General features: G+C 39.8%; 1 protein-coding gene across 2 annotated transcripts in view; it reads right to left on the bottom strand.

Annotated features, from left to right (window-relative positions):
* Positions 1 to 13,455, bottom strand: part of cxxc4 (CXXC finger 4) — a 33,283-nt gene extending 19,828 nt beyond the window's left edge. Inside the window, exons 1-2 of one of the 2 annotated variants that reach the window (XM_088075278.1) lie at positions 13,122 to 13,455; positions 10,250 to 11,188 (exon numbers count right to left, since the gene is read on the bottom strand). In XM_088075278.1, the coding sequence (XP_087931404.1) occupies positions 10,250 to 11,074 (825 nt within the window). In that variant the 5' untranslated portion in view covers positions 11,075 to 11,188; positions 13,122 to 13,455. Of the gene's footprint in view, positions 1 to 10,249; positions 11,189 to 12,857; positions 12,965 to 13,121 lie in introns of those variants that run through there. The other variant, XM_088075279.1, reaches the window with a different exon arrangement.
* Positions 13,456 to 27,285: the final 13,830 nt, after the last annotated feature.

Here is a 27,285-nt window from a genome sequence, read left to right on the forward strand (position 1 = left end):
CATACTTAGTTAAAAAAGACTCAATGTTAGCTTTTGATCTCACATGGACACAAACAGTGGCTTCCTAGGTGAAAGACCTGTGTTTGTTTGACCTATACACCACCGCTGCCCACCGTACGTTGACGTTCTTTGATCACAAGACTGACAACAGCCATCCTTGAACCTCGGTCACTGTGTGACGTAGGACCATGACCAAAAATATCGCCACGTTTCTTTCACAATGGTCATTTTTCATCTGGGACAGCCCAAAACTGCAGTGCATACTGGGCTTTAGTGACAAAAGTACTTATTTAGTGCCAAACTACAGTGTTTTTCTGAAACTAACTAACCATGCAGTTTTTACATCACCAAGTAGTTTTGAGGCAGAACTGCATTCAACCTACGTTAAAAACATATTAAGAACTGAAACCATTAAAACAGTAATATGACATTTTGGAAGTCAGTAGAAATCAACCTATTCTGTTGTTAGGTATGACAGTGCATTGGTGTTACAAATTAAAAGCCTGGTGAGTGTCTTAATGACGCTAAATGGATGCCATATTAGGCAATGGTATCAGACGCCTCGGGCCACTGACCAAACATAGATGAGAACAGGCTGAGTATTCACGTGAATCTACCTGTAATTTGTATAAACTAAAAACATAAACTAATTGAGTCTGCAAAGCAAGACACAGCCAAATTCCCATGATTCCTTTTATGCAGCCATGTTTGGTTATTGTTTGTCTCCTGGTTTGATTTTCTGCTAATGTTTGCTCAAAATGCCTTAATAGGCAGCCAATCATCAAACTTTGGATAGCAGAGAATTCTTCAAGCACTTGTACCAACAAGTAAGACTTTTAATTAAATTTCCTGCTTATAACTGCGTTATCATGCACTGATCAGGTCAGTTTGAGAGCAAACCAGAAGTTCCTTTAAGATAGATTACCTATTACAAACCAGTTTCAAGTCTCTGCAAACACTGAAAAAGTAGCTTCTTAGAGACACAGACAAAAAACAACTTTTGTCAGTGATGGGAAATTTACAAGAATTGTAAATAATGGGCCCTGAAATTCACTGGTCTACATTCAGTGAACCTGGAGTGTTTGGGTTAGGGTTATTTCATCATCTTTGGCAACAAGACGCATCATGTCAACCAGAACCATAGCAGGAAGCAAGTGTTTCTGAGCAATGAGGAGAATTTTGAAGTTTGACTTGAGGAAAAATGTCAGAGATTCGTAAAAGAACTGTAATTTTGTGGTCTGTTGAGAGATCATTGTTTAACTGAGAGAGCACGAGAAACTCAAATACAAATCATCATATACAGAGCAGATCATCTACACTTTAGAATTACAGAATTATTGTTTGCGGTGACTCGTTGGCCTCTTCACAATCAATTCAGTTCTTCTTAATTGAATGCATACAGACATGATTGTAGAATAGGAGTTATTGCATTAACTTCTCACAAATGTATTAAATTCACAGCCAGAGGAAAGCTGATTAAACTACGTAATTTTTCCCATGAGTTGTCAACAGTAAATATTGAAATTTTATGTTGAACGTCAATTTAAAACAAAAAGTGTTCGTTATTATAAGTCTGCGTCTATCAGTAAGAAACTACTAAGTGCTTTATTTACCAGAGACCAAAGGTCTGGTGTGAATGGTTTAAGATATACAATACAGGATTTTCCTTATAACCCCCCCCCCAATAATCACTTATGACCCTGTGGTGGTGTATTTTTCTGCAGAGACTCTGCCCTCTGCCTGAATTTTCTTACTTTTGTGCCCAGGACGATGATGTGCGTGTACACCCTCAGTTCTAAGAAAAAAACAAAACAAAAAAGGTTGTAACCAGATGCCAGACCGTAAGTAGCAGGCATCCAGGAGACACATTGCTGAGAAACGCAAATATGGTGATGCAAAACTCCAAACGAGTCAGTCTGAGGTTGGCTTTTACGTTCACTTTTGCTTTTGAGTGTGTTTACAAATGGTAACTGACAAAGCTGCATAGTTTACCTTTTAACAATGCTCAAACGAATATGAAAACGAGTCTGAAGCATGAATGAATGATGTGTAGAAACCATGCTATTATTCCATTTCCAGCACCAAATAGTTTTCTCTTCCTGATTGCATGATTACACATTAGTGCTTTTCCTCTACCCCATAACAAAGACTTTACACTTACATGATGTCACACTTGCATATAAAATAGCTTATCTATAAATTTGTCTTTTCTTGTCAACAGTTTTTGGGATGTGGCATTAATATTGGAGGTCTAAAGGGAAAATATAATAAATACATTTTTAGTGCTGGACTGTGGTTGATTGCTGGAGCTCTCTAATAAGGTCCATTGTCTAAAGCTGTTATACTGGGCTCTTTAAGTCTGCTTCTGGTGCCCGACTCTATAAAAGTGGTTTAAAAAAACCAACCATTTCTGTTTCTACATTATATGAGCATCTTGCTTGTAGTTAAATGGCAAATGTATTCTACTGAAATAAGTCAACATATCATCATACAACAGTTATGTGATACAAATTACTGTCCCTATACCACTTAAGTTCAGTTTAGCAAAAGAATTAGGGTTGGGCGTTGTAATGGCGTGACTTGATGTACATACATAACTTAAAAGGACTCAGCATTGACTTTTGGTTTCAGTTGGGACACAAACAGTAGTCTCCTTGGTTAGAGTCCTGTGTTTGTTTGACCTAACCACCATTCTGACATCGCCTTACATGGGTTTTGTTGCTCTTAATAACACGTCACTTGATTTGCTCTTTTGCTTTCATCGTAGTAGGGAGCAATAAGCCCTCAGTAAGCACCAGGCACCAGGCTTTGAAGCCAGTTTGACATAACAGCCCAGCTGGAGTTACAAGTTCACGGTCTATCACGTGAGGACATGGACCCAAAACATTTTTTTCCTGTAAACTTGCATCGTGAAAGAGAAGTCTGTAAATCAGTGGAAACATTTTTTTGAGTGTCACAACCCTCACATATGACTCATTTCACTATTGGGATTTTATCCACTTGGTCCAGTAACATGTTAAAAGTCTGCACTGCACGATTGAATTATATTATCCCTTTTTAAGTTAGCAGTGAGTTAAACCTAAAGTCAGCTGTTCTGCTCCACTTTCTTTATGTGCCCACAGTTGCGGAAGATCCAAGAATTTTATATCTGAAAACTGAAACATTTTTGGCTTCCTATACGCAACTTTCATAGGAATTAACAGAACCCCACCAACCACACCGTATCCAGTTCTCTATATAAATCCACAAAGAGGATAGCCTATGGCGCTCGTGATCACAGCCTTCCTCATTTTTTTAAAATTTAATTGTTGCATTACAGCCAAAACTTAAAGTATGTAAGGAAATCAAAATAAGTCCAAATCACATAATTGTTATGGAAAACCACCTTGCTGCAATGCTCTGCGCTCATTGCTAACCCACGATGCATTTGCTGAAGACTTTTCTCTCACACTTTTTCATACAGGCTCTCAGTAATGACGAGATACCTTTTAACTTCTCAGCCAGAGTCAGCATCAATAATTGATTCTCATCTGTTTAAAATTTAAAGTGCCACACATTAACGTCCTCCCGCACCTGCTCTTTCACGCTGTCCATCCTCCACTGGGCTGCTTTCTCTCCCTCCCTCCCTCTCCCTCCCTCTCCCTCCCTCTCTCTCTCTCTCTCCCTCTCTCTCTCTCTCTCCCTCTCTCCCTCCTCACAGTAAAATAAAGACAATGGCAATGAGTTCTCTTTCACCACTGAACCAGGGATGTTAAATCAAACGGGGGCAGAGGAGGCGACAGACCACATAATGTAAGGGCATCGTCCAGACGCCTCCGATTACGCTTTGGCCTTAATTGGTGGCAGTGGCAAAAACGATGAATTCTTTAACAGTGCCGTGCGGTTGTGCCTCTCCGAGCACAGCAACGGCCTGAGGAGGACAGCTACACGGTGCAAATGGAAGCTGACAGAAAATCCACACGGCACGACCAATCTAGGGGAAAAAGGGCATGACAATGAATAAGGGGGCCCATGCGCTTAAGTAGCTGAGGGTAGCTTGCAGGGGAAGATGTGTATAATTAAGCGGTCTGCATCGTGGTTCAGATGGCAAAATCCTATTGTCTTGACAGGAGCTTAAGGTTGCCCTTTAGGTTGAGATGCGCAGCGGCGTACGGCCTCATTTTTCTTTTTTTTTTTCACACTCCCCCAGACCTCTGCGACCAAATTAATCTGCAGTTTTAAAGCTTGAATAAATCCAGTAAGTTAGAGATCTGCAGATCTAAAGGCCGTCTGTCCCTCAGGCTTTTCCTTCCTAGTTTTTTTTTATTTCTTTACCCCCTCTCCTTTGCCCACGGAGATTGGCTGGCAGCACTCAGTGTTATCTCCAGGGAGGCAAAGGTTTGGGGGAGGGGGTGAAGGCCACAGATTTGTCCTTATCTATTCTGAGCACACCTAAAACAAATTAGACCTGGCTGCCGTTGCTTATTTGGCTCCCGTGCTCTCATTAAGGGGCTGAATCCAAGCTATTTTCCTCAAGGTCCTGCTTCCTACCATTTTGGGTCTTGTCTTTTATCACAATAGCAAAGGTTTCTAGGCAGCCATGCCACCTTTTCATCTCACCCATTTCATGTAGTCATATCAACCCTGCACAAAGAGCAGAGGGAGAGAAAGAACATCCCCTTACTCCAGGATGCTGTTTTCCTGCACATGACTTGCTGCTGGCCTTTGACATTTGTTAATTGAAAGTAGGAATCTCTTCAATTAGATTTCAGTTTTGCCCTTTCCCTGCTTTTTCTATGCTCTGTAATGCCTCTAATGAAATGGAGGCCTCTTTTGATTTTATTTCAAGGATTTCCCTTTGTCTTTGTCGTAATATGAACATCAAAAAACAGAAGTGGTGTTAAAGTACAAGTGTTCATGTTAATATAGTCAACAACCAAGTAAGCTGGCACTTTAAATGCTGTCATTTATGATTATTGTATAGTTAAGTTGCTGCTAGTTAAGAATGCTGCAAACTCTCGCTGCAAAGTTTGCATTATTAAGTTATTCACAAGCAAAACCTTGCAACCAACATTAATTATACATGCAGGGTTTACACCTCAGATCCTCATGTTGGAAATGTTTGGTTGGATGTTACATTCAAACTTTCCTGTAAGCTTTCACTGCACTGGTTAGACTTTTGCCACAGAACACTGTTTTTGTTGGATTTATTTAATTAAATGTCTGACTATACAGCAAAGTGTTAAACAGACACAAACTTAAATGACTTTCAACAAATCTTGAACTCAACTTCCTTGTTTGGTCAAAAATCCTAAACTTATAAAGCCTTTCTATTAAGTCTTTATTCCTTTTGTCAGAACATTAATTGTCAGTCATATTTACATTTGTACCATAACAACAAAATAACATTGACTGTGACACTGCTTCTCATAAACTAAAAACGACAGGACTTGTGTGTATATTTCTTAATATGTCTCAGTCAAACATTATTATCGACTGACAGCAAGCTCTACCTTGTTAGTTGTATACAGTCCACACTTAAAAGCATTTATGAAGGCAACCCCGAAATGAACTTAACTCACAAAAGCAATTTAAAATTCTCCCTAAAAAACTGAATTTGACGAACATAAAACCTGCTGAAATTAGAAAACACTCATATTGCAAACTAATAAAAATGCCCCAAAAGCCACTGTCAGCTTCACTGTGGTGCGGTTGTGGCATCATGTTTTGCTTTTAATGATTATTAGATTATTTTAGAGCTGCAATGATTAATCAAGTAGTTGTCAACTAAGCTGACAATCAATTTATTGGTTTTAGTCATTTTTAAGGGAAAAAAAAGTACGAATTCTTTGATTCCAGCCTCTTAAACGTGAATATTGTCTTGTTTCATATCTCTACCTTGACAGTAAACTGAATATCAAAATATGTGAAGATGTCATTTTTTTGGCTTTTGGGAAACACAAATCAGAATTTGCACCATTTTATAGACTAAAAAAGTAATGCATTAATCAATAAAATTACCTACAGATTAATCAACACTGAAAATAAATGGTAGTTGTAGCACTAGTGTTTCCATTGAGCCACTTGTTGGTTGCTGAAAACCAAGTACCTAAAAACACCCTAAGGGGCTCCCAAGATAAATCTGAAGGGTCTCAGGATAATTAACACAAAATGATGGTCATTTTGTCTGACTTCTCTGTCATTTGTGCTGTTTTCTTGTGAGAAACTTTCATTGCTTCAGGCATATAAAAATCCTTAAATCGAAAGTTTTGGGTGAACTGCTCACAAATCATCACCACACCAAGTGCATAACCTGTGAAGAGGGGTCAGAACTAGTCATTTTCAGGGGCCATGAGTGAAAAAAAGAGAGCTGGGAAACACTGCAAGAGAAAATTATGGGGACATATGGATGCCCTCAAACCATGTCAGTTTTAGTGCCACAGTGTTAATCAATCTGTTGAGCAACACAGGCTGGCATTTACAGAATTTTAGGAGAAGGAGAAGGCCCTTTTTCACGTGTCTTCCTGCAGGTAAACAGGTGAGGTAAACAGAGGTGAAGACACAGCTTGCCCACATTCGAGTATTATTGCATTTGAAAGTTAATGAAGGACCTTTGAGCCATAGGAGCTCAAGCTACGCAAAGGTAACTGCTCGGGAAATGTTAGGTTAGATGAGATTCCTCTGCCAGACTAATCCATCCTGGAGCCTGAGAGCAGCACAGAGACGGAGAGAAAGAGAGAGAGCGAGAGAGAGAGAAAGAGCAGAATCTGCTGCAGAACAGCACAGCAGTGACACAGGGCAATTCTCTAGGGCCTTGCATTAGCGCGCTAAATTAAAGGGGGTATTAGATTAAATTGGCTCTCCGATTTCAGGGGTGTGAGTAAAATTCTGATTTGCATTTTCCACCGCTGCTTAAGATATAATTAGTTCAGGGTGATTCCCATGTGGAAAACACTGACAGCCAAATCTAACTGGCTGCCAGTAGCTTATCGTCTCTTCCAAGGCAAAAGGTACTCATGGCTCATGTCTGGTGTGTTTGTTTGTGAGCATGTGGTGTGAGTGTACATCTTTGTGTGCATATACCGTTCACATGTTGGTTTACAAACATGGGCTACAAATTCACCATCTAAACTTACTTCAGCACCTGACTCTTCACACCTCTCAATCAAATACCACTCAGCTATGAGCGACCATTAGCACCAGCACGAACAAGGTGAAAAAAAAAACACCACTCCCTGTGAATGTATGTATAAGTTTGTCAAAGCAAGAGAACAACTTCACACCTCTAAGATTCCTTTAAACTCAAAACCCATTTCCGCAGCAGAAGGTGCGCCTGTAATTACAGATGCAGAGTCAAAAATAACAATTACTGCTGGAGAAGTCCATAATATGAATTACTGAACTCAGTGAAGGAGCTTTTAAAAGCAAGTGTGGATTTGTTTGAGGGGTTTTCACACCCTTGGTAATTCTAACCGTCTTTGCAAATGGATGTTTTCCAAAAGTGCCTCTACCCATGCATTATGAATGAGAGGCCAGCTTCCTGGACACCTGTTTGGGGACACCTGTTAGTACACGATATGTGGAGTCAACATTAAACGAGCTTCCGATTATGGTTTTACATGTCCAACTCGTAACCCATCAGTGACCCCTTAATTTAACCTCTTAAACCCTGGTTTCCCAATAATTCACCTTTTAAGAAGAGTCAGAGATTTCCACACTGTATGAAAAGTCTTAGAAATATTCTGTGTCAGCTTCATCTAGTGTTGATTGATATGGAGAAAATCAAATATCTCAAGATTTTTTTATCAAAATACCTCAATGGCAATATTGCGGCTATATTGTATGGTTTACTGTTTTTGCCATCACTAAATATTTACACAATGAGATTTTTGATAAATAATAACTAGAATGTGGAAAAGATGACTAAGTGGGTAAATGCAATTAATATAAAAATCTGATACGTTCAGATTATTATAACACAAACCAGAAAAAGACAAAACTTATGATTTCACAATATCCAAAATATAAGACGATATCTGGTCTCATATCATGATATTGGTTCAATATCGATAGATTGCCCAGTACCAGCTTGTGTCAACACATACATCAAACTAATGTACAAAATACTAAATAACATAACATTATGGTTTTTATGGCTGCACCAAATGGAAATAATCTAGATATCAAAAAATCTCTTCATGATCAAGTCATTTAATTTGTTGTTAAAAGTGTCCTAAAAGTTGAATTTTCCATAGCAACTGAAATATGGTGAATTTCCAGCTGGAACTGAATGTCACTTTGACGTTAGAAAGATGTTGGACTGTTACGCTCGAAAGACATTAAATGTTGGCTGAAATGAAAATAGAGTTGATGACATTCTAAATGTCTGACCATGTTTGAATTTCACGTTGCGTGGACGTTAACATACTGACTTTTTGCAGACGTTGGGTCTTTTTCTCAGTACCTCACGACTAAATGTTGTTGTTATTCTATGTTGGGATAACGTTGGCACGTGACTTTTGGAAGATGTTTGGTTACTTAACTTGTTTGTTGATGTTTGGTTATCTTTCTTATTTCAAGATGCAGGGACTGATTTCTGATTGATTTTATTATTTTGCAGTGTATAGCTAGATGTTTTTAACCAACATTTATCCTGATACACACTTTTGCAAACAGTGGGATCCTGTCTTTGAATTTTCCAATTTAGAACAAAAACTCTGTAGGTTTGAACAGTGCTGACCCATTGTTAGGGGTTAAAGAGGTAAAAAAAAAAACAGCTCTAAATGCCTCCATTTCTGTTTCAGTTGCAAATTGAAAAAGCTTTTGATGCCTGGGACTCCTGTCAAAATCATTAAAACTTACTAAGATTTTAATCAGGGATATTAGCTGTGAATGGCATGCTATCAAACCAGGATTGAACTGACAGAAATCCTCCATGTAGCAGTAGATTCTAGAGTACATGAGACAAATGATGAGAATCATATGAATAAATAATAATATGTTATGTCACATTGAGCTCGTCAACACTATGGGGTCAAGAACAATCTGCAGCATTTGCATTCAGGTACAAGCTCAGTCTACTCAGAATTGTTCCATAGAGAGCAGGCACAGGTGATATGTATACATTTTGAAACATAACAAAACACACCTAAATGAACTTTAAGATTTATCTGCAAAAATGAACATCCACCACAGAGTAAAACAAGAATCAGACAATCTGATGGCACAAACTAATAATGAACAGTGGAATCCATACATGGTGTTTTTCAATCAGTGGATTAGGTAATATTTTATAATTAACCTCTTTTTCCTCTCTATGTAATTACTTAATTAATGAGCAAATCATCAGGCCCTCAGGTTGCATTTGTTGGTGACTCATCCATACAAGCTCATGTTAAGTCAGTGAAGTTCAACCTCTCAGGGTAAAGAGAAACATATTTGCAACTTAACATTCATATTCTGCCTTTGATAACCAAATGTCAGCGACAAAATAAATCAATTAAAATGAACCTTTAAAAACAACGCTGCCCTCTGATTGTGTCCTAATGAAGCCTCTTGCTACTTGTCAATTAAGCCAGAGCTTAATATCTTTCCTAAGTGACAGAGTATTTTTCTGCCTCTGCATCTTTTTGATATGCACCATGCCCCAGATCGATCCATAATTGGCCATAATGACACAAAAATATCATATAAAATGATTTCATCTCACCCCTACTGTATATGCACAATCAATTCATACAGGATCAGTGGGAGAGGATCACTGTGGGTGTTTGACTCCCCTCCCCGCACAAAACTTGGGGTATGTTTTGAGAAACGCCATCAGCGGCCCTGCCATCACTCTCACCATCTCTTGGTGGTCGGAGGCTGAGGCTTTGTGGGATATTGATTCTCCCCATCCAGAGACGGTTTCCATAATTGGTTAAAATGACCGGGTGCAGAGAGGGATGGCTCTCTGCTGAAAACCATTTCCCAGCCCTGCTTGGAGCAGAGCCAAGCTCGGGGTTGTTCGGATGCGTTCCAGCCCCAGCCTGACTGGCAGCAATTAGGGGTGTCTGAGCCAAGCTCAGCTTGCGCTCCACACAAACACCCCTAATTACTGCCAATTAGGCTAGGCGGGTAGGCAGATTTGAGAAGCCGGGGGGATGTTCAGGCATGGGTGGGCATGGAAACAATTTTCAAGGGCTTAGAACGTGACTGGATGAAAAGGTTAATGCTTTGGAGTGCAAGGGGATAATAACAAAAGAAGGGGAAGCAGAGCCCCGGCTCTCACCTCCAGCGACGAGCCTGGCTTCTTCTTCAGCTCCTCGCATTTCCTAAATTTGCAGATCTGGTGGCCCGTTTTGCGGTTCCGACAACTGCTGCAGACACCACAGTTGATTAGCCGCCTGCAGGGTGCACAGACCCCACACCTTTTCCTTTTCTTCTTCGCTGGGTTTCCACTGGATACCGAGGAATTATTCTGTGGGCAGTCTGCCAGATTGGCAATTTGAAACGCACTGTCTGTAACGGCTGCTGAGGCTGCGGGGGAGTGAAGGGCTGTCATGACGATGACCCCGGGAGGTAATGAGATGCCCCCTAAAGCCGGGATAGCGGAAAAAGTTCCAACGCGTTCTGGGAGATTCATTATCTCTGCTTCAGCAGCGCCGCATTTCAGCTTGTTCATGCATTCTCCTGCTAAAGGTCTGCAGTGTTCGGGGGATAAGGTAGAGAGGAAATTATTATTTGCCATTTGCAGCGTCTCTGGCGGCACGCCAGGCTTCCCCGGCCTCTGGGAGTCATTTCTATGCATGCTGGTCCTATTAGGGTTTATTGCCGCTGATTTCCTTCCCCAGAGCATGGCGTTATCGCAGTTCCAAGGGGACATGCCAATTCTAGCACTGGGAAAAATGGGCGTTGTGATGCGGGCAATCTTAGCAGTCTGTGGAAATGCCCCATTGGTTTTATAAAAGTTTGCAAAAGACCTGTACCTTTCCATTTCTGCGTTATAATCCAAAAGCTGGCTTAATCCACCATCCTGAAGATTATCCTTTTGTAAGAGAGACACGTCTGCGTTCTGTCCGTTTTCAATGCAAAGCGCATTGTTTATGTTCGCCATGGCTCAGGAATGGTCGTCAATGTTCAGGAGAAGAGAGTGAGGTTACAGTGGCCTTTGTGGAACTGGAGCTGGTTACGAACAGTGTGTTACCATCCTGGTTTATCTTCTCCAGTGCTAAAAGTGAAAAAAACAAACAAACAAACAAACAAACAAACAACAGTTACACATAAAAGAGGCAAATGTTTTCATTCTAATCAGATTTCATTTCTCTGCTTCAACTTTTCTCTGAAGATAACAGCCAAACATTGGAAGAATCTTCTGGCACATTGTTTACGCCCTGCGTTTTCTAATGGAACTATCACAAATAGTCAGAACTGATCTTCATGTGGTGACAGTAACGTGATAGCTGTGACAGACCAACATGTCATTATTATAATGGGGTAAGAGAATTAGCACGCTTCAAAAAAGACGCCACACTTTCAGCAATTTCTTTTAGACGTCTTGTCAAAGTATTGTTACACATTTTGAAGAAAGTCCAATCAGCTACTTCACAGAATGAATAAATACATTTTAATACACAAGGGTGCGTTTCATCAGAACATAGAAATTGAATATTCAATCCAAAATATCACTATTTTGAAAAGTTAGCAGGAGAGCCCCACCAGGATTCAGATTATGACAGCAGCAGCTACAAACACAAAGATTTCCACCTCAGGCCTGCAATATAAGCTCTTAAAAATAATCTGCTTTGGGTGCCAAGAGGAATATAGTTAAATATTTTCACATTTTTCATCTAATCCAAATAGTCGAGGTGGCCTGTCCATGTAAACACAACTGTGTCCAGCCTCTTAAGAGCACCTGGCATTCATTCATGGCCAGCCTCGATTACATTTACTCAATGACAGCACAGATAGCCACTGGTGGATTTACATCCAGATCATGGACCAGACCAAATACAGTGTCAGCTGCCTCGGGATGTGTGTGTGTATAGGTGTACGTATGTGTGTGTGTGTGTGTGTGTGTGTGTGTGTGTGTGTGTGTGTGTGTGTGGTGGGGTGCTCCATTTCCTCTCTCTCTCTCCACCAGTCTGTCTGGATTTGGTTTCCACAGATAAAAGCCCATTAGACACATCTCCCCCTACTTCCATTACCTTTTTCTGGGCTTTCTCTCTTAATTGCCAAAGCTGATCCATTGCTGGAACACTAAAGCATTTCAAATCACTTCCATGGTGCTACCCAGCAGCTGTCTCGGAAAAAAAATGAATTATAAATACACACATGGAACTGGAGAGATTGTACTGGGTAGTATTATTAAAGTCCTCTGAATAGGGAAGTGCATCCTCCTCTAAACATGTTCCAGCAGGTAAATATTTGCCGTTAAGTGCAAGAATATTCAGAAAATATTGTCCCAGTGCCTTTAAGTGAAACAATTAAGTTGCATGCACTATTTCTTTTTAAACTATTGTTATTTTGTGCAACCAAGAGTCTTATCCGCCATCTAATTCCAGATCTGGAGGTTCAATGTCAACGTGGCATCCAAAACAACCCGCAGCCACCAGTAAACAAAACCCTCCTTGGCTTAATGATCAGCCCTCCTCAGGGTCATTATTACTTAATCAATTCACCCCTGGAGCGAAATACGCAGCCCAAAGGCAATCAAGTCACGGACATTGATTTTCAGCCTGTAAACAAAGTTTAGAGAGACAGAAATGTTCAATACTTGGAGCTGGAGAGAGAGAGAGGAGGGAGAGTGAGGAGAGAGAGAGAGAGAGAGAAAGGTGGAGAGTGCGAGATTGAAGAAAGAAAAGTAAAAAAAAAAAAAAAAGCCACGTCCGATGACGAACCATTGTGCCGCCGCTGCACCGCGATGCCATTAATTACACTCTGTGGTAGACATTCAGATCAAAGGTCATGCATAGATAATCCGAGGAGGGAAGCGCGCTGCAATAGTGCAAAAAAATAAAATAAAAACGAATCTGCCCGGCTCACTTTGCCGCCGCGCAAATCGGGACAGGAGAAAAAGGGGGGTAAGACGCATGCAAGTGCAAAAATATGGACGGACACAGTGTGAGAAAGAGAGAGAGAGAGAGGAAGAGAGCATCACCTACCAGGTTCCTGTTGAGAAGAGCTCCCCAAGATGCTACCAGCCTGCGACCGTGTAACGGCACATCACTGCGAAGCGGGGGGATAATAATGCAAAAAGATGCGCGAAGACGCACAGACAGACTGCCGGAGCAGAGCAGGGGCGAGTGTGTGTGTTCAGAGCGCTCAAAACAAAAGGACCATTTTTTATCGACTTTCTTGTCACGTTTAAAAAAAAGGTTGGAAAGTGCATAAATAAGCCAAAAGGTGTCGTAGGGGTAAAAAAAAGGCGAGGGGGGTAAATCGCAGAGGGGGTTAGGTGTTTCCTCTCCTCTTGATCCGGGGGCTGTATTGTGTGTCTGCCTGGTCTCTGTGCTCAGTCCGTGTCTCCTGTCGCTGTGTGTGGCTGATTGGTGCTGAGGTGAGGAAGCAGGGATGTGGACACCTACTGATCATTGGCTGGAAATTACTATAGAAACACTCGGGAGGTGGGAGGGATGGATGGCTCAGGGCGCCCTGTAGGGAGAAAAATATCTACGGGAAATATCTTACAACCTTATAGTGGCTTCTTTTTTTCCTCCAAAATGTTTTTATTTCCTTCATGACGAGGCATTTAGAGAGGATCGGGAGGGGGGTGGGGGGGGGGGTGGTCATTTGTCAGATGCGTCTTTTAATAAGGATTGGGGAAACTTGTCAAATTAATTTGAATGGAGCTGAGCTGTGATTAAGATAAAATGCCTCCGCCGGGTTGTTTCCACCTCCTCCACCCCCCTCCTCTCGCTCTCCGTCCAGCGACAGCCATAATTACTAAGACCTCCGGGATTCATCACCATTATAAATCCCGCCTGCTGGCCACCCATGCCTGCAGCTCCCACAGGCTGACAACACGGCCATGCATGGCACATTTATTCCCCCATGTGTGTGTGACACGGTGCGTTCACTCATGTTGAAACCTATAAACTCTGAGTTAAAATCAAATTATGACTCCAAGCTGCGTCCCGGATTATTTTTCCCCACATCAGCATTTATCTGTGAGCCTCAGGGTGGAGTTAAAAAAGAAAGTTAACATGGGACCGTCATCTCTGTGAGGCCAATTACCAAGTCATCACCCCTAAAAAAAACAGGTTTCAGTAGCCACTGCTTTTTAGAGAGAAATATCCACTGTTGTTAGGCACCATTATTACTTAATAACTACTTTATAACAGCAAGAGAAACATGAAAAATAGGTTTGATAAGGCAAGGCACACTTATTTACACACTTTACGCTTTAAACGCCTTTTTAGTGCTCTGAGCAAAGGCATAGGTTTTACGTCAAAAAAGGGGGTCCTCCATCATGACAAGTTGAGCATCACATGCCTAATTTCCCTTTTTACAGGTAAATTGTTATCCCCCAATTTGTGCCCTTTCTTTCTTCCTTCATTGGTACAAATGCACATGTTCTATATAAAGTTTTATCGGATGAATTTCTTCATGGTTAATTAATAATTTAGTATTGCTTTATAGATCAGCTTTAAACGAGAAAATCACATTTTGTGTTGCCTAATTGTTAAAAACCTCCACTGTCAGGGCTTAATTCTCTCTCTCAGGAATACGCGTAGTAACAATGAAGTTACTGATCTCAACTGAAAAGAAAACAGAAAGTTAAATAATACACAGAGCTAAAATACAACACAAAACAAAAGATACAAAATATATGATATAAAAATAAATGAATGATAATAGTAACTGGAACATATATGTTCATATGAAGAAATTCAACTGAATGCATAACTTTCAATTCATATTATATGATATACCAGTAAGAAATAAATTTAAAACAGAGGATTCATTTGGCCAACATAGGATCTGACGATGAACCATAAACAGATGCAGGTTAAATCTATTTGGCAATAATGCAGTTTAAAATTGTGGCAGTCCATTTATAAATGCTCGTGTGCTTCTCACTTTTTTATAACTCATCAGGTTTGCAGAAATGTTAAGAAGTCATTAAGTAAAGGTTCAAATCCATCAAGTCTGCAGCATAAAGTGTTAAACGTTGAGTGGAATTCCAGATTTCCTACAGCCAAAAAACACACATGGTCAGAAAGTTAAAAGTATTTGTAACAACTCAAAAGTTGTTTTAAATAATGGCTTATAACTTATTCTTAAAGATTTAGTATCTGATTTATTAAACATTAATAAAGTCAATAGTTGCATCTTAGAAATGTCTGTAATTAGAAAGTGGTAGCGCCTTTTTCATTTATTTTCAGTCATTATTATTCAGATTGAAAATAACAACATCATTTTTATTACTGACTAAATTGCAGGTTATTGTCTCTATTAGTTGTCAGAGGAGTCAAAATAGAACAAAAAGTTAATTACAAGATCCCAAATCCCTAAGCAGTGTCAAAATGAATGTGCAATTATGTGTTAATTACACCATGTTCACTTTTATTTCATAAAAAATCAAGAAATATTAATATTTGGGGCCAGAACACAAACTGAAACTTGTACACTTTTGCTTAAACACACCAAAATGCTTGATGATTAATTTTCTGTCTATGCACTAATCAATACATTTCTTTATCATTTCACGTGACATATCACTTAAAATGACATCATGCCACAGAGGAGTAAACAATCCTCGCATCCCCTCTACTTTCAGACAGGTTTAGGTGTAAACAAACTGACAGCTACACTGACACATTTCGAAGTCATACAGCCCCTCCAGGTGAGCTGTGTGACACAGGCCTATAGGCTGCTAAAGGCTACACTTTGATGAGTTTATTGAGAGCTGGCAATGGATAGGACAGAGAAAAAGCAAAGACTTAGCTACGCTAAATGTTTTTCAATTATTTGTAAATACCTGTTAAGATTTGACTTTGTTTTCAAATGACATTTGGTTCATTAGTTTTCCCTGAGATGTTGTTGACTCTAAGGAAGCTGAACTCATAAGAAATGATGTGGTTTCAAGTCTTGTTTTTGACACCTGTTCACGCCCAACGACTTGACTCAAAGACCATTGCCCTAAAACTTTGTCTTTTTCTTTCAACAGCTGTCAAACCATTACTCTTCAAGTGCTGACATTCGACGAACTTGGGCTTGGAGAGTGCAACAGATACTTGTCACTGAAGCCCCAAAGCAGCAGTGGTGAGTGTTAACAAAAATGGGGGGCTAAGTGTTTAACTATATGGTGACTGGCTGGTTGGATTTGGGTTTGCGGTGGTAAAAAACTGGATAAACAGTTGAGTCCAAGGGTTTTGTGGGAGGCGACACATAAAAAAAGGGGCCTTTCAGGGTCCTCTGCAAGGAAATTGTAAGCATCAAACACTTAATTTCCCGCCTTCTGTTGAATTTCCACCATTTTGTGCCTTTTCTTATTTAATTTAGGGTGTAAACTGTTTAAACTGTGGGGGGAAAATGCACATGTTCTAAATATTGAGGGTGGTGTGTTTCCTGGATTCCCCTGAAATCTATCCCCATGTTTGTATCTGTCAGCACTGAGCTGTGATTATTCCTTTCCTGGATGCAAAGACTTTATATTTCTGAACATTTTTACATCTTTAATGAAGAAATAAAATGCTTAATTTGCCAAGCACTGTTTACATTAATCAAGGTGAAGCTATGAGTCAAAGTACCAGCTCACCACCCTCAAATTTTTGCCAATTCTTTTGTGTTTGGGGCATTTAAACACTTTGGTCAGATGCATTTTGTTTTTTATTTTCATACTGCATCATGTTGTCATAAGTCTAAGATGCAGAAATCAAATAAGAGATAATTCCCATAAGCATCCTGTTCCATTTCTTTACAGACTGATCGCTTACAATATCAAAATATTTTGTAATCAGATTACTTGTGTACATAGCAACAAACCCTATGTAGCGTCTCTGTGTTCAACTGAGGATGAAAATATCTTCTGTATTTCATGCGGTCTATCTGCTTCTAACAAACACTACATGTGACCTTGGCCTTTTTCACCTGTTGTGCTCACAAACTCTTACTTTGAAACATATGTTTTTCATCATTTTCTACAGTCCTTTTGAAAAATATGAATCTTTCATTATCTGTCCAGTTGGTGTGAATGATTTCCTTGCTCGTGTTTTGATCATTTCTTAGTGATCCATCCTTTTGACACACAAAATGCACACTTGGAAAACTGCAAGGAGTTTATGAATGATTTTCTCTTGACTTTTTTTCCCAAAATAATGATGAATCAGGACTTTTGTTCTTGGACACAATTGACAGTTACATTACAAAAAGAAAGAAAAAAAGAATCATCCTTGAAGCGTTTTTTTTTGCCAGTATCAGACCCTGTGCATCTGTGAGGTGTGGAAGCTCCTCTGTCTGAAAATCATTTTATCTTCCGGGCGATAATAGCCCCCAGGGGAAATCTGCCTAGGTGGTCCTAACCTCTGTCTGCAGAGCAGCGGCAGTATGTGGGTCTCTAGCAGTGGGAGGCATGAACCCTCGTGGCAGGCCTTTGTTCCTGCCTGCGTGCTCTGGCGTCGCTCCCCGTGAGTCTACTCCTCCCCCCGTTTCCCTGGGCTTTCAACTGAACTCGAAGGAGTAATTAATAACCATGACCCCAGATTTAAACGTAGCTCGCATTTAGTCGATGGAAATAGAATCACAGAGCAGTGAAGTCATAAGACATGGGTGTTTGAGGGGTGATGGTGTGAATCCATTGATTCATCTGTCTCAATTTGATCCGAGCGCTGTGCTCACATCTGTCACGAGAAAGACAGTGAAGATATAAGGAGCATGGGCACATTCAGTCTGCTTCTTGTGAAACATTTATAAAAATGGTGAAATTTAGCTGCTAGTTTGACCAAAAGAATATATGAAATTAAAAAATATTAGGTGAAAAATACAAAGTGGAAATGGGATCAGCTTGCTTCCCCGTGTCTCCACCTGTTATTTGAAAAGCATGCTGTATTTTTTCCTGTTTGAAAGTGTTTGGAGGCCCCAGACACTTGCAGGATGTATAGATTTTTGTATGCAAGCAAAGAAAACAGAGCCACAGTTGTTTCCTCAGTGGAATTATGGAAAAAAAAAATGACCAGGAAAAGGGAGGAGCTCGACTGTGTCTCCTGGAGGTGTTTCTGATGGGCTCACACAGACTGTTATGGTAAACAGCATTCCTCTGAGGCCTTTAAAGCATGAAGAGAAAGACACAGACAGAAAGAGAGTGAAGAGAGAGGGAGAGAGAGACAGCGAGCAACTTGGGAAAATAAACAGTATGAGATTACGGGTTTGGCAGTGATGCGCCACAGTGCAGCAGCAACCTTGGCAGTATTTATTTAGAAACCTGCCTCATTTCCTCCTGCAGGCTATAATGTATGGTGCCCTCACCTCACACACATTAGCCTTTTGCTGTGATTTGATGTGTATCACCAGGTTTAGCGCTGTTTTCCTTGGATACAGTCGAGCGATCCCTCCTCCCTTCCCCATCGCCTGCTAATTGGAGTGTATAGAGCACCCTTAATTATCCAGTTAGTAGCTTTGCTGAAAGAAAGCCGACTCCTGGCACACAGTCTGGTGCAGATGACAGCACCTACACACAATCACTTCCACGGGAAAACCTCTAGTAACATGTAGATTGAAAGTGTCTGCATGTAGGCTGTGTGATTGAAAGTTCGCAGTCCTATTCTGTAGATGATTTCCAGTCTTTCTTCCGGTAGAAGGAACGACGCTAGAGATTTCTGGTTCTTTTTTTATTATTTATTTTAGCACATTGTGCACCAACAAATTCAAGACTTATATTCCCCCTTTGGATTCATCCATTACTCTATATGAGTGTGTTACAGAAATGATCTTTTTAGGTTTGTTTTCTTCAAGCTTGGACTCTCCAGCACTCTGAAAAAGCCCTCTGGAGCAGCTGGGGAAATAACAAATCAATTACATATTTATTTGAATGTGTTTAGCTCATTGATCAGCTGCCTTTATCTACAGAATACAGCCTTGGTGGAAGAAGCTTTCAGTTCAGGTTAAGTTAAGTAACAACACAACAATGTCAAACACTCTCAAATAAAAGCCCTGCCTTCAAAACTTTAGAAGTATTAGTAAAATAAAAAAACTTAAGTGTTTCAGGCGAAATATACTTAAATATGAAAAAATAAACTTGTGAGCATTATGTGTAGCATTATTGAATTGTCAATATATTAATACCTTAACGTTGCATTTATGTCTTGAAAGCAGATTGGAAAGAACACAAAAAACTCTAATTTCATTAACAAATTAAAAACCAGGTAACAGCAAAGTATAGCCCTTTATAAATCAGCAGAAGCTGTTTCATATGTGTAAATATTGGATTTTATATAGATGTTACTGGCCACCAGTTTGTTGACGCTCCCCATAGTTCTTTACATCAAGTGGGAGATATCATTGCTACAAGATACTGTATTCCCAGTGGCTCTGACTCATAATTTCACTTCAATTTTATTCAATTCCATTTTTTTTTTAAAGCCCATTATCACAAATCACAATACAACTATACAGTATGTATAGTCCACATGATCTGACTGCAGTATTTTACTGTGGTAGCTGGTTGAAGTGGAACTATTGTATACTATACTGTTTCATGTACTTGTTATGCTCTTGGGTAGTTAAATCTATAAGAATGCATGATATTGTAGTTAAGTTCATCACTTTTTCCATCATATAATCTGCAAAGTCAGTATAGTTGTTGAAAAACAGTGGTGTTTAAAGTGTACTATTCACTGCAAAGTAGTAGAAAATGGAAATGGAAGTACAAGTACCTCAAAACTGTATGTAAGTACAGTATTTGCATGTATCGTCAGCAGAAATAATCCTTAATGCTATAATACATGAACTTTTGTGTATTTTGCCTTATATGATGGACGTCATACAGATTTGCCGAGACATGTTTTGTATTTGTATGACATATTTTTCCACTACACATGTACTATGTGTCATGAACATAATATTGCTCATGAGCTAGTATTATACACACTGTATATATTATAAACACTGCCAACACACAAATGTGTATTATTTGTCAGACCACGTAGAGTTGTATCTTTCAAACAAAATATTAAGACCACAAAACCAAGGAAAAACAAATTATAGTTCTAGTATGTTTGTGAAGATTTATTTTTATATGTTTAAAAACAACTTTTACTTCCTCTTACTAAATTTTCACTACCCCCCAAAAAATATCATTTTGGATATGTAGTAATTATTTCGGATGATACTGCAGTTAGATTTAACAGCATGATAAAATATACTGCTACGTTTCAGCCTTGGGAAGATCTCGGTTGCGATCAGCCTTGTCAGAATGCAGCAAATATTTATTTAAACAGAAACGCCGGTGTGTTGAACATCCTGCTGTGTTACACAGGCACACTGCCATTTATTACGGCAGGGTTTAATTCACTTCAATTCAAAGGGGTTTTATTGGCATGGGAAACCATCCATTTTCGTTGCCAAAGAAACTGTGACATGAAAACAAAAATTGTATGTACAATAAGTAAAGATCTTATGGAATTCGCTTCATATACATGTAGCTGCTGATAGGGTAACACCTCTGACACACCCACCAAACAAGAGATCACTGTTGTCCGGCGTTTCAAGAAAACGCTCCGTTCAACAGGGAAACCACGTTCACGTGTCTGTCCTGATTGGCTGCTTCACAGACAGGATATAGGAGGAGTAGGGCTGCAGGTGACAAAGGTCATGGGCTGGAATTAAAAGCCACTGTACGGCCCACAATCAATATTTGCTCTGAACTGTCACAGGGCTGTCCTGCCACATGAATGTAAACACTCAGATAATAATGATGTCAGAAGGTATTAAACTGGCCAGAGACAATAAACAGGACTGTGTTGTAGTGGAAGAGTTAGGTGTCTATAAAACATTAAACCTGCTTTGTTGGAAATTAATGTCAAACAGTGTTTCATGTTGTCTTGTTCTGGAAGCTGTAATCCAACTCTCAGTGCAACCAATTGGTATCATTGAACACGACAAAAAGATTTCTTTGCCTCGTCAAGGGTTTTACAACCTTTTGTGTCCTGTGACCCTTTATTAGGTCCTAAAATTCTCATGTTTTTATTATGTGAATTTGAGTTTGGCGTGGGGTCGTGTTTTACCAAATCTTATGAGAAATTCTGATATTTTTCACACCTGATTGTTTTTTAAGTAATATGCGTTTACCATAAACTCATGGATGGATTACAGGATGGTAACAGGACATCAACCAGGGGCCTTAAGTGTCAGGGCCCCCCTGGATTTTTCTGCCAAAATGCCACCCCCCACCCACCCACTTAAAAGTACCTAAACCATGCACAAGATTATCTCAGAGACCCAAATTGACCCCAAAAAGACACAAAATTACATTTAAAAAACCAACAAAAAAGTGACAAAACCACCACAAAGTTTCTGTGTCTTGCCTCTATGTAGAAGAGGTGGTGGGCCCTTTTGCATGTCTGTGCCCAGGAGCCCCTTGTTTCAGTCCGCCCATGCACAAACTCATCAGGAGACCTCCCACAAGGTCTAGACCCCGAACTTTTCCTTCAGCTGTTGACCCAACGTTAAACAAATTTTTAAGGAAATCTGTAATTGTGGCTTCATACACTGAGGTACGTAGCTACCCACTTAAAAACAAATATTTTCAACAAACAAAAAAAGCCTTAAATTTATTAAACATCAATAAGTGATTCAACCTCGAGTGTCCCTCTTCATGAACCAGGATTGGGGACACTTTTGTTTTTGTGCTAATATGTGTAAACACACTTGCCATGCTCATCTGTCAGTAAGGGTGAGCAAACAGCCTCAGCAAACACAAACATCATGGAAGCACCCGGTTAAGTCCATAAGTCACATTCAGGATGTGACTCAGTTTTAAGTGGTTCACACCACATTGTGCTTGCACTCAGACTTGTCAGCCTTAGATGTTTACATGTGGATGTAACACCACCATAGAGCTGGTAATAAAACTGTTGAAATTTTGATTTGGATTTTGTTTTGTTGCTCTGTTTAGAGTTAAATGTCAATATATACCATCCCCAAAAATCTGATTGATTCCCATGAAGGTATTAACATGTTATCTGTATGTGGTGAGGTTATCTAGATAATGACATCTGATCACAAGACTTTTAATGTACACCTGGTATGATTAAGCCTTCTTGTTATCTCCATTCAGCCCTCATCATCAGAGTGTATCACAACTTGATATGCAGATGAAGTTAGCAGAGACTAATCAACAAACATGTCCCAGGTCAAGGAAAGTGATGCTGCTGCGCTGCATGGGCTCTAATTTATCTCCTTTGTTGAGCCTGGGCGGTTCTAAATCCTTGGCCCATGGATGTACTACTTGATTATGTTCTTGCTTGAGATAGCAGCAAACGGCTAAATTATGTAATCTTTCAACTTGTCAGGCAGGTTGTGGCCAAATTGTACAGGTTGCTGCTAAGATTGCATTGCATCTGATTGCATTCTGATTACAAAATGCTCTGTGTTCATTTACACCTTGCATTAAGATGCATTTTCCCTTATCTAGATGAGGTATCCAGATGCAGATCGTATGTTAACACCAGGTGTAAATGGGATAACTTACCTGTTTAAAAAATGTTTTGTTGTCTGCTATATGTATTTGGTCAGTTAATAGCTACAAAAACTAAAATGATTACCCTCAGAATGCCACATTTTTGCGTAATGTTTTTTACTCATAATAAAAAAAAAAAAGAAATGCTAAGACTTTCCGGACCCAAAGACTAAATAAAAGAATTGGGTACAGCTTGCAGGAACTAAAAAGTGCAGTTTCAACGTAATGTACAAATGTCACATATCCAAGGTTTGCAGAATTGTACAATGGCAACATTTATTCTTGCGATGGGGTTAGAGTTCTCAACAGGCTGAAAAAATTACAACCTGAAACAAACCAACCAATGTGAATTTAAGATTTAAGATCATCACATAAAATACTGGGTGGAGAACAATCCCCAAAAGGTGCACTAGTCAGCTTCAAACGCCAGGACACACTGGCTGTGTAGCAGTGCGAGCCATGCGCGTCTCCATCGGAAAATGGATTTGCTCTGTGGATCACCAAGTCTTTAACGCTGTATTTCTCCACCAGACAAACTCCCTGCTCCTCAATCAGTCAATCAATCAATATAGGCTAATACATATTGGATTTACATTAATAATAATAATAATAATAATAATAATGAAAATAAATAAAGCCCAGAGTGCTCACTTTTTTAATATAATTTATTTATTTATTTTAAATAGATTCATTTTTAAAACAATTGTACCCAAGCACTGCAGGATCTGGCCAATCAGTGCACATTTTCCGCCTAATCTCAGCCCTTTCTCAGCCCAATCTCAGCCCAAACCACCAGGCCTTCTGAGACCCGTTGGGACACGTCTTCCCGGGTTAAGACTGGGAACTCTAAATTAGGTTAAAAAGTGAAGCTAATGCAAAGTGCACTCTTCCTCATGGCCAGCAGGGGGAGACTCCACTTGTTGCAAAGGAAGTTAAATTGTATAGAAGTCTATAGGAAAATGACCCCGCTTCTCACATGATTTTTTTTCCATGATAAACACAGCAATATGTTTATTTTACAAATTATGGTCCCATTTAGAGTAAAATAGACAATTAAGCAGGGTATGCTTTAGGGTGTACATTGTGATTGTGTAGTCGCTACCGTGGCAGTGTCCTCGGGTTCTCAGTCAGACCCACCCATCATTCCTCCGCATCTTCCTCTTTGCATCCAAATAGGATCACCTCTGTCTCCAAAAACACCAAGATGGTAACAGCCAAAACACCAAACCCCAAAACTCTTACAGGCTTGTAGGTAAGATTTCTTACAACCTGCTGAGTTTGTATTTTCAACATTCTCAAACACACGGTCCTCAAACAGGGCTGTCCACGTATACATTAAAAGTCTGGATTAACTATATAGTTGTCATACTGAAGCAGTTGATAGAAGTTAGGGGTGCAGAGAAACAGGCATGAGGAGAGACATGACACACACTGACACACACAAACATCGACACAGTCAAACCCACTTATCACATTGATCATTTCATCAATATTAGGTGAAATGAATACAACTTTTTGTATTCTTTCACAGAACTGTCAACCAGAACTAGCCTCTATTTATCTGAGTGTTGACTCAACCTCTAAGCTGCAGCCTTGGCTTTGACAAAGTCCACAATGGCAGATGCTGAATCTGTCTCCCGCACAATAGCTGTGCAAAAACCAGTGTGGTAGAGCAAAAGAGTTTCGAACGACTATGCCTGTGAATGAACTCTGCGTTGCATTGACAAGAAGCATGACTCACAAAAGTATTTGTGACACTGTGTGCAGAAGTCAGTGTCTTTGATTGTGTTATTTGAAAGGGTCTGCGTACAAACAGCTGACTATCGATGTATTCGCAGGATGAGCTTTACTCTGACTGCGAGTATAGTGTCTATATTTACATGGTTCCAGTCAGGTGACATGACACTGTATGTTCTTTCTGAGCGATGCAAGATGCAGAGTAACTGAGGACTGAGCTCACTTATACATCTCATCTAAACTATCAAACCAACCCGCCTTCACTCCTAAACTGCCCAAATTTGGCATAATTTCTTGACTTTTTAGATGTACGTGCTTGACATTTTCATATGTCAAGTCTGTTTAATACATTCAGAAATGTGAAGAACTGACTAATGGGTCTCAGTTTGTGTCAGCCTCCTCAGCGTACACCAAAGGCAGCATACAGAATTTGTTCTCCTAGTTGCTTTATGTTTAGTTTTCCCAAAAGAATACCAGTCTACTTCTTGGTCTTGTACTTAGTTTATACAGTAAACTTTACTGTGTTTTTGCTTTTTTTTGTATTGAGTTTGTTTACTGTGTGACCTTGTTTAGGACGTTGTCAGCTTATATTTATGTTGCATTTTGATAGTCTAAAATGATGTGTTGCAAATAAACACAGGGAGAGTTTATAGGAAAAGAATGAATTTTAAGAATTTAGGTTTCATTAGACTGTGCTCAGGGTCTCATAGTCACTGATAAAATGTTGCTTGAACTTTTTTTTTTTTTTGGCCTCTTGATAACAAGTTGTACACACACTATAGACAAACTTTTTTATTTACACATCCAGCAGTTACAGACAGGGCTGCTGCTGGCCATTTAGGTGCCCTAAGTGCATGTGCTTTGTTGAAAAGCTCAGCAGAGGCGAAATATTGTATTAATAACTGTAATAATAACCTAAAAGCTTAAGTGCAATGCTCTGTGGGCTTGCGATGCTGCTGTGCTGTGTTCACTGAACCTAGCTGCAGTGCAGCTCAAACCCCATTGTGTCTGAAAGGGCCTCAACTGCGAGAGTTAATGCAATAAATATGATTATAGTTGATGATGACCATATTGTAATGGTTCCCCCTCTGACTTTCATGGGCTACGCAAGGCATGTGATGCGCATGTCCTAGCAGCAGCATTGGTTACAGAGCAACACAAGCAGCAGTCATTTGGAGTTGGTTTTTTTTGGCCACCTGGCATATGCAAATCCAATATTCTATTCAATTCAATTCAATTCAATTCAATTCAATTCAATTCAATTCAATTCAATTCAATTCAATTCAGTTCAATTCAGTTCAGTTAAGTTCAGTTCAGTTCAGAGTACATTATTTTCTGTGAAGAACTTCATGCTTGTGCTGAACAGGTAGTGTATAGTGGGTTTTTAGAGCTTAAAGCTGGAAACAGGTGCCTGCTGAAAACAATGATGGGAAAGAACCAAAGCAGTGAAGTAAGTTGGCAGCTGAAAATTGATTTAGGTGATAATTCACGGTAAGTTCATCACTATAAGCAACCACTTTTCACATTATCACATTTTCACACTATCATCTGACACATTGTTATTAAGAAAATAACCAGTTTAAAGTTGTTGTTTTTTTTTGTCACTATGTTTTTTCAAGGATGAAAAGTTGCTGGCAGTGCTATTCAGTATTTCACTGGAGAGATGGTTGCCATGAGCACTTAGCCAAGAATGCTCCGCATTATATACAACATGGTGTCAAAAATACGGTTCTTTATGCCTTACGTTGCTACATTTCCACACTTATCACCTGGAAAATATGCAGGCTGACCAACCATGCGGAGCACACCATGGTGAGATGAAACTGTAAAATATCCCTGGTCAAGCTCAGAGTTGAAATCCAGGTCAGACTCTGCTGCACTTGGTTTAAAAGTTCAGTGCTTACTCTGAGTTTGATGTCACCGGCCGTTCAAAATGTCATCACCTGTTTCTGAAGGCATTATATTGTGACAGTGGACTGGACATTTCCATGAATTATGTTTGTTGTGAAAAGGCTCCTACACTGGCCAGATGGACCTGAAAGAAAAAAAAAAACCTGCTGAAAAATATTCCCCTTTGTGTCACGCATGTGAAAGGTGTATTCATGTGTTTCCTCGAGCCCTGATGGATAAAAACACAGACCAGGCGTACTTTTACACTCGGTGTCAGTCATTCTGTGAGGCAGGAAAGCATAGAGGGAGGCATCTATAAAACAAACATGGTAGCAGCAGTGGAAGGGCAGAAGTGGCAGGATGGGAACTGCTGCCAGACACATTACAAGGAGCTCTAATGAGGGAGCCCACACTCTCATCCCCCCCGCCACCACAGAGGAACGCGAGGCGGGAATTAATTGTGAGGGCGATGATGGCGAGCGAGCTGAGGAGCAGGTCATTACTGCACGCCTCCTCCTGGAGCGCCGCGGGCAGAGCGTGGAACGCCACGCTACTTGCACAATTCCCATGATCCCTCAGGAGGGGGGGGGGGCAGATAGCAGGAGGGGGAATGAAGGGGAGAGAGAGAGGAATAGGAAAAGATAGTAGATGAGGATGCAGGCAGCTTCCTCTTTGTTGAAGGCAAAAAAAATAATAATAAAAAATGTATATTGATTATTATTTCAAATTTGCTGTATGTCTTATATTGTAGAATTCATTTTCTCTTCCCTTAATTACAAATGATAAACAAGTAAAAATGTAACAAAAAAGACATTTTATTGTTTCCCTGGGGTGCGTCTTCTTTCACATTTTGATTATTAGTAAATCATCCTCTGCGTGCTTGATCATCACTAGAATTAATTTGCAATATGTCATTGCAAGGTGGACACTGTAAAACACAACAAGAAAATTGCTCAATAATCCTGCGCAAAGAGTAATGACAAAAACTAACATGAAATCTGGAAGGAGAGCTGGAAAAAAAA

This window comes from Plectropomus leopardus, chromosome 3, assembly GCF_026936395.1.
Source record: "Plectropomus leopardus strain MGB_pleo_1.0 chromosome 3, ASM2693639v1, whole genome shotgun sequence".
Lineage (NCBI taxonomy): Eukaryota > Metazoa > Chordata > Actinopteri > Perciformes > Serranidae > Plectropomus > Plectropomus leopardus.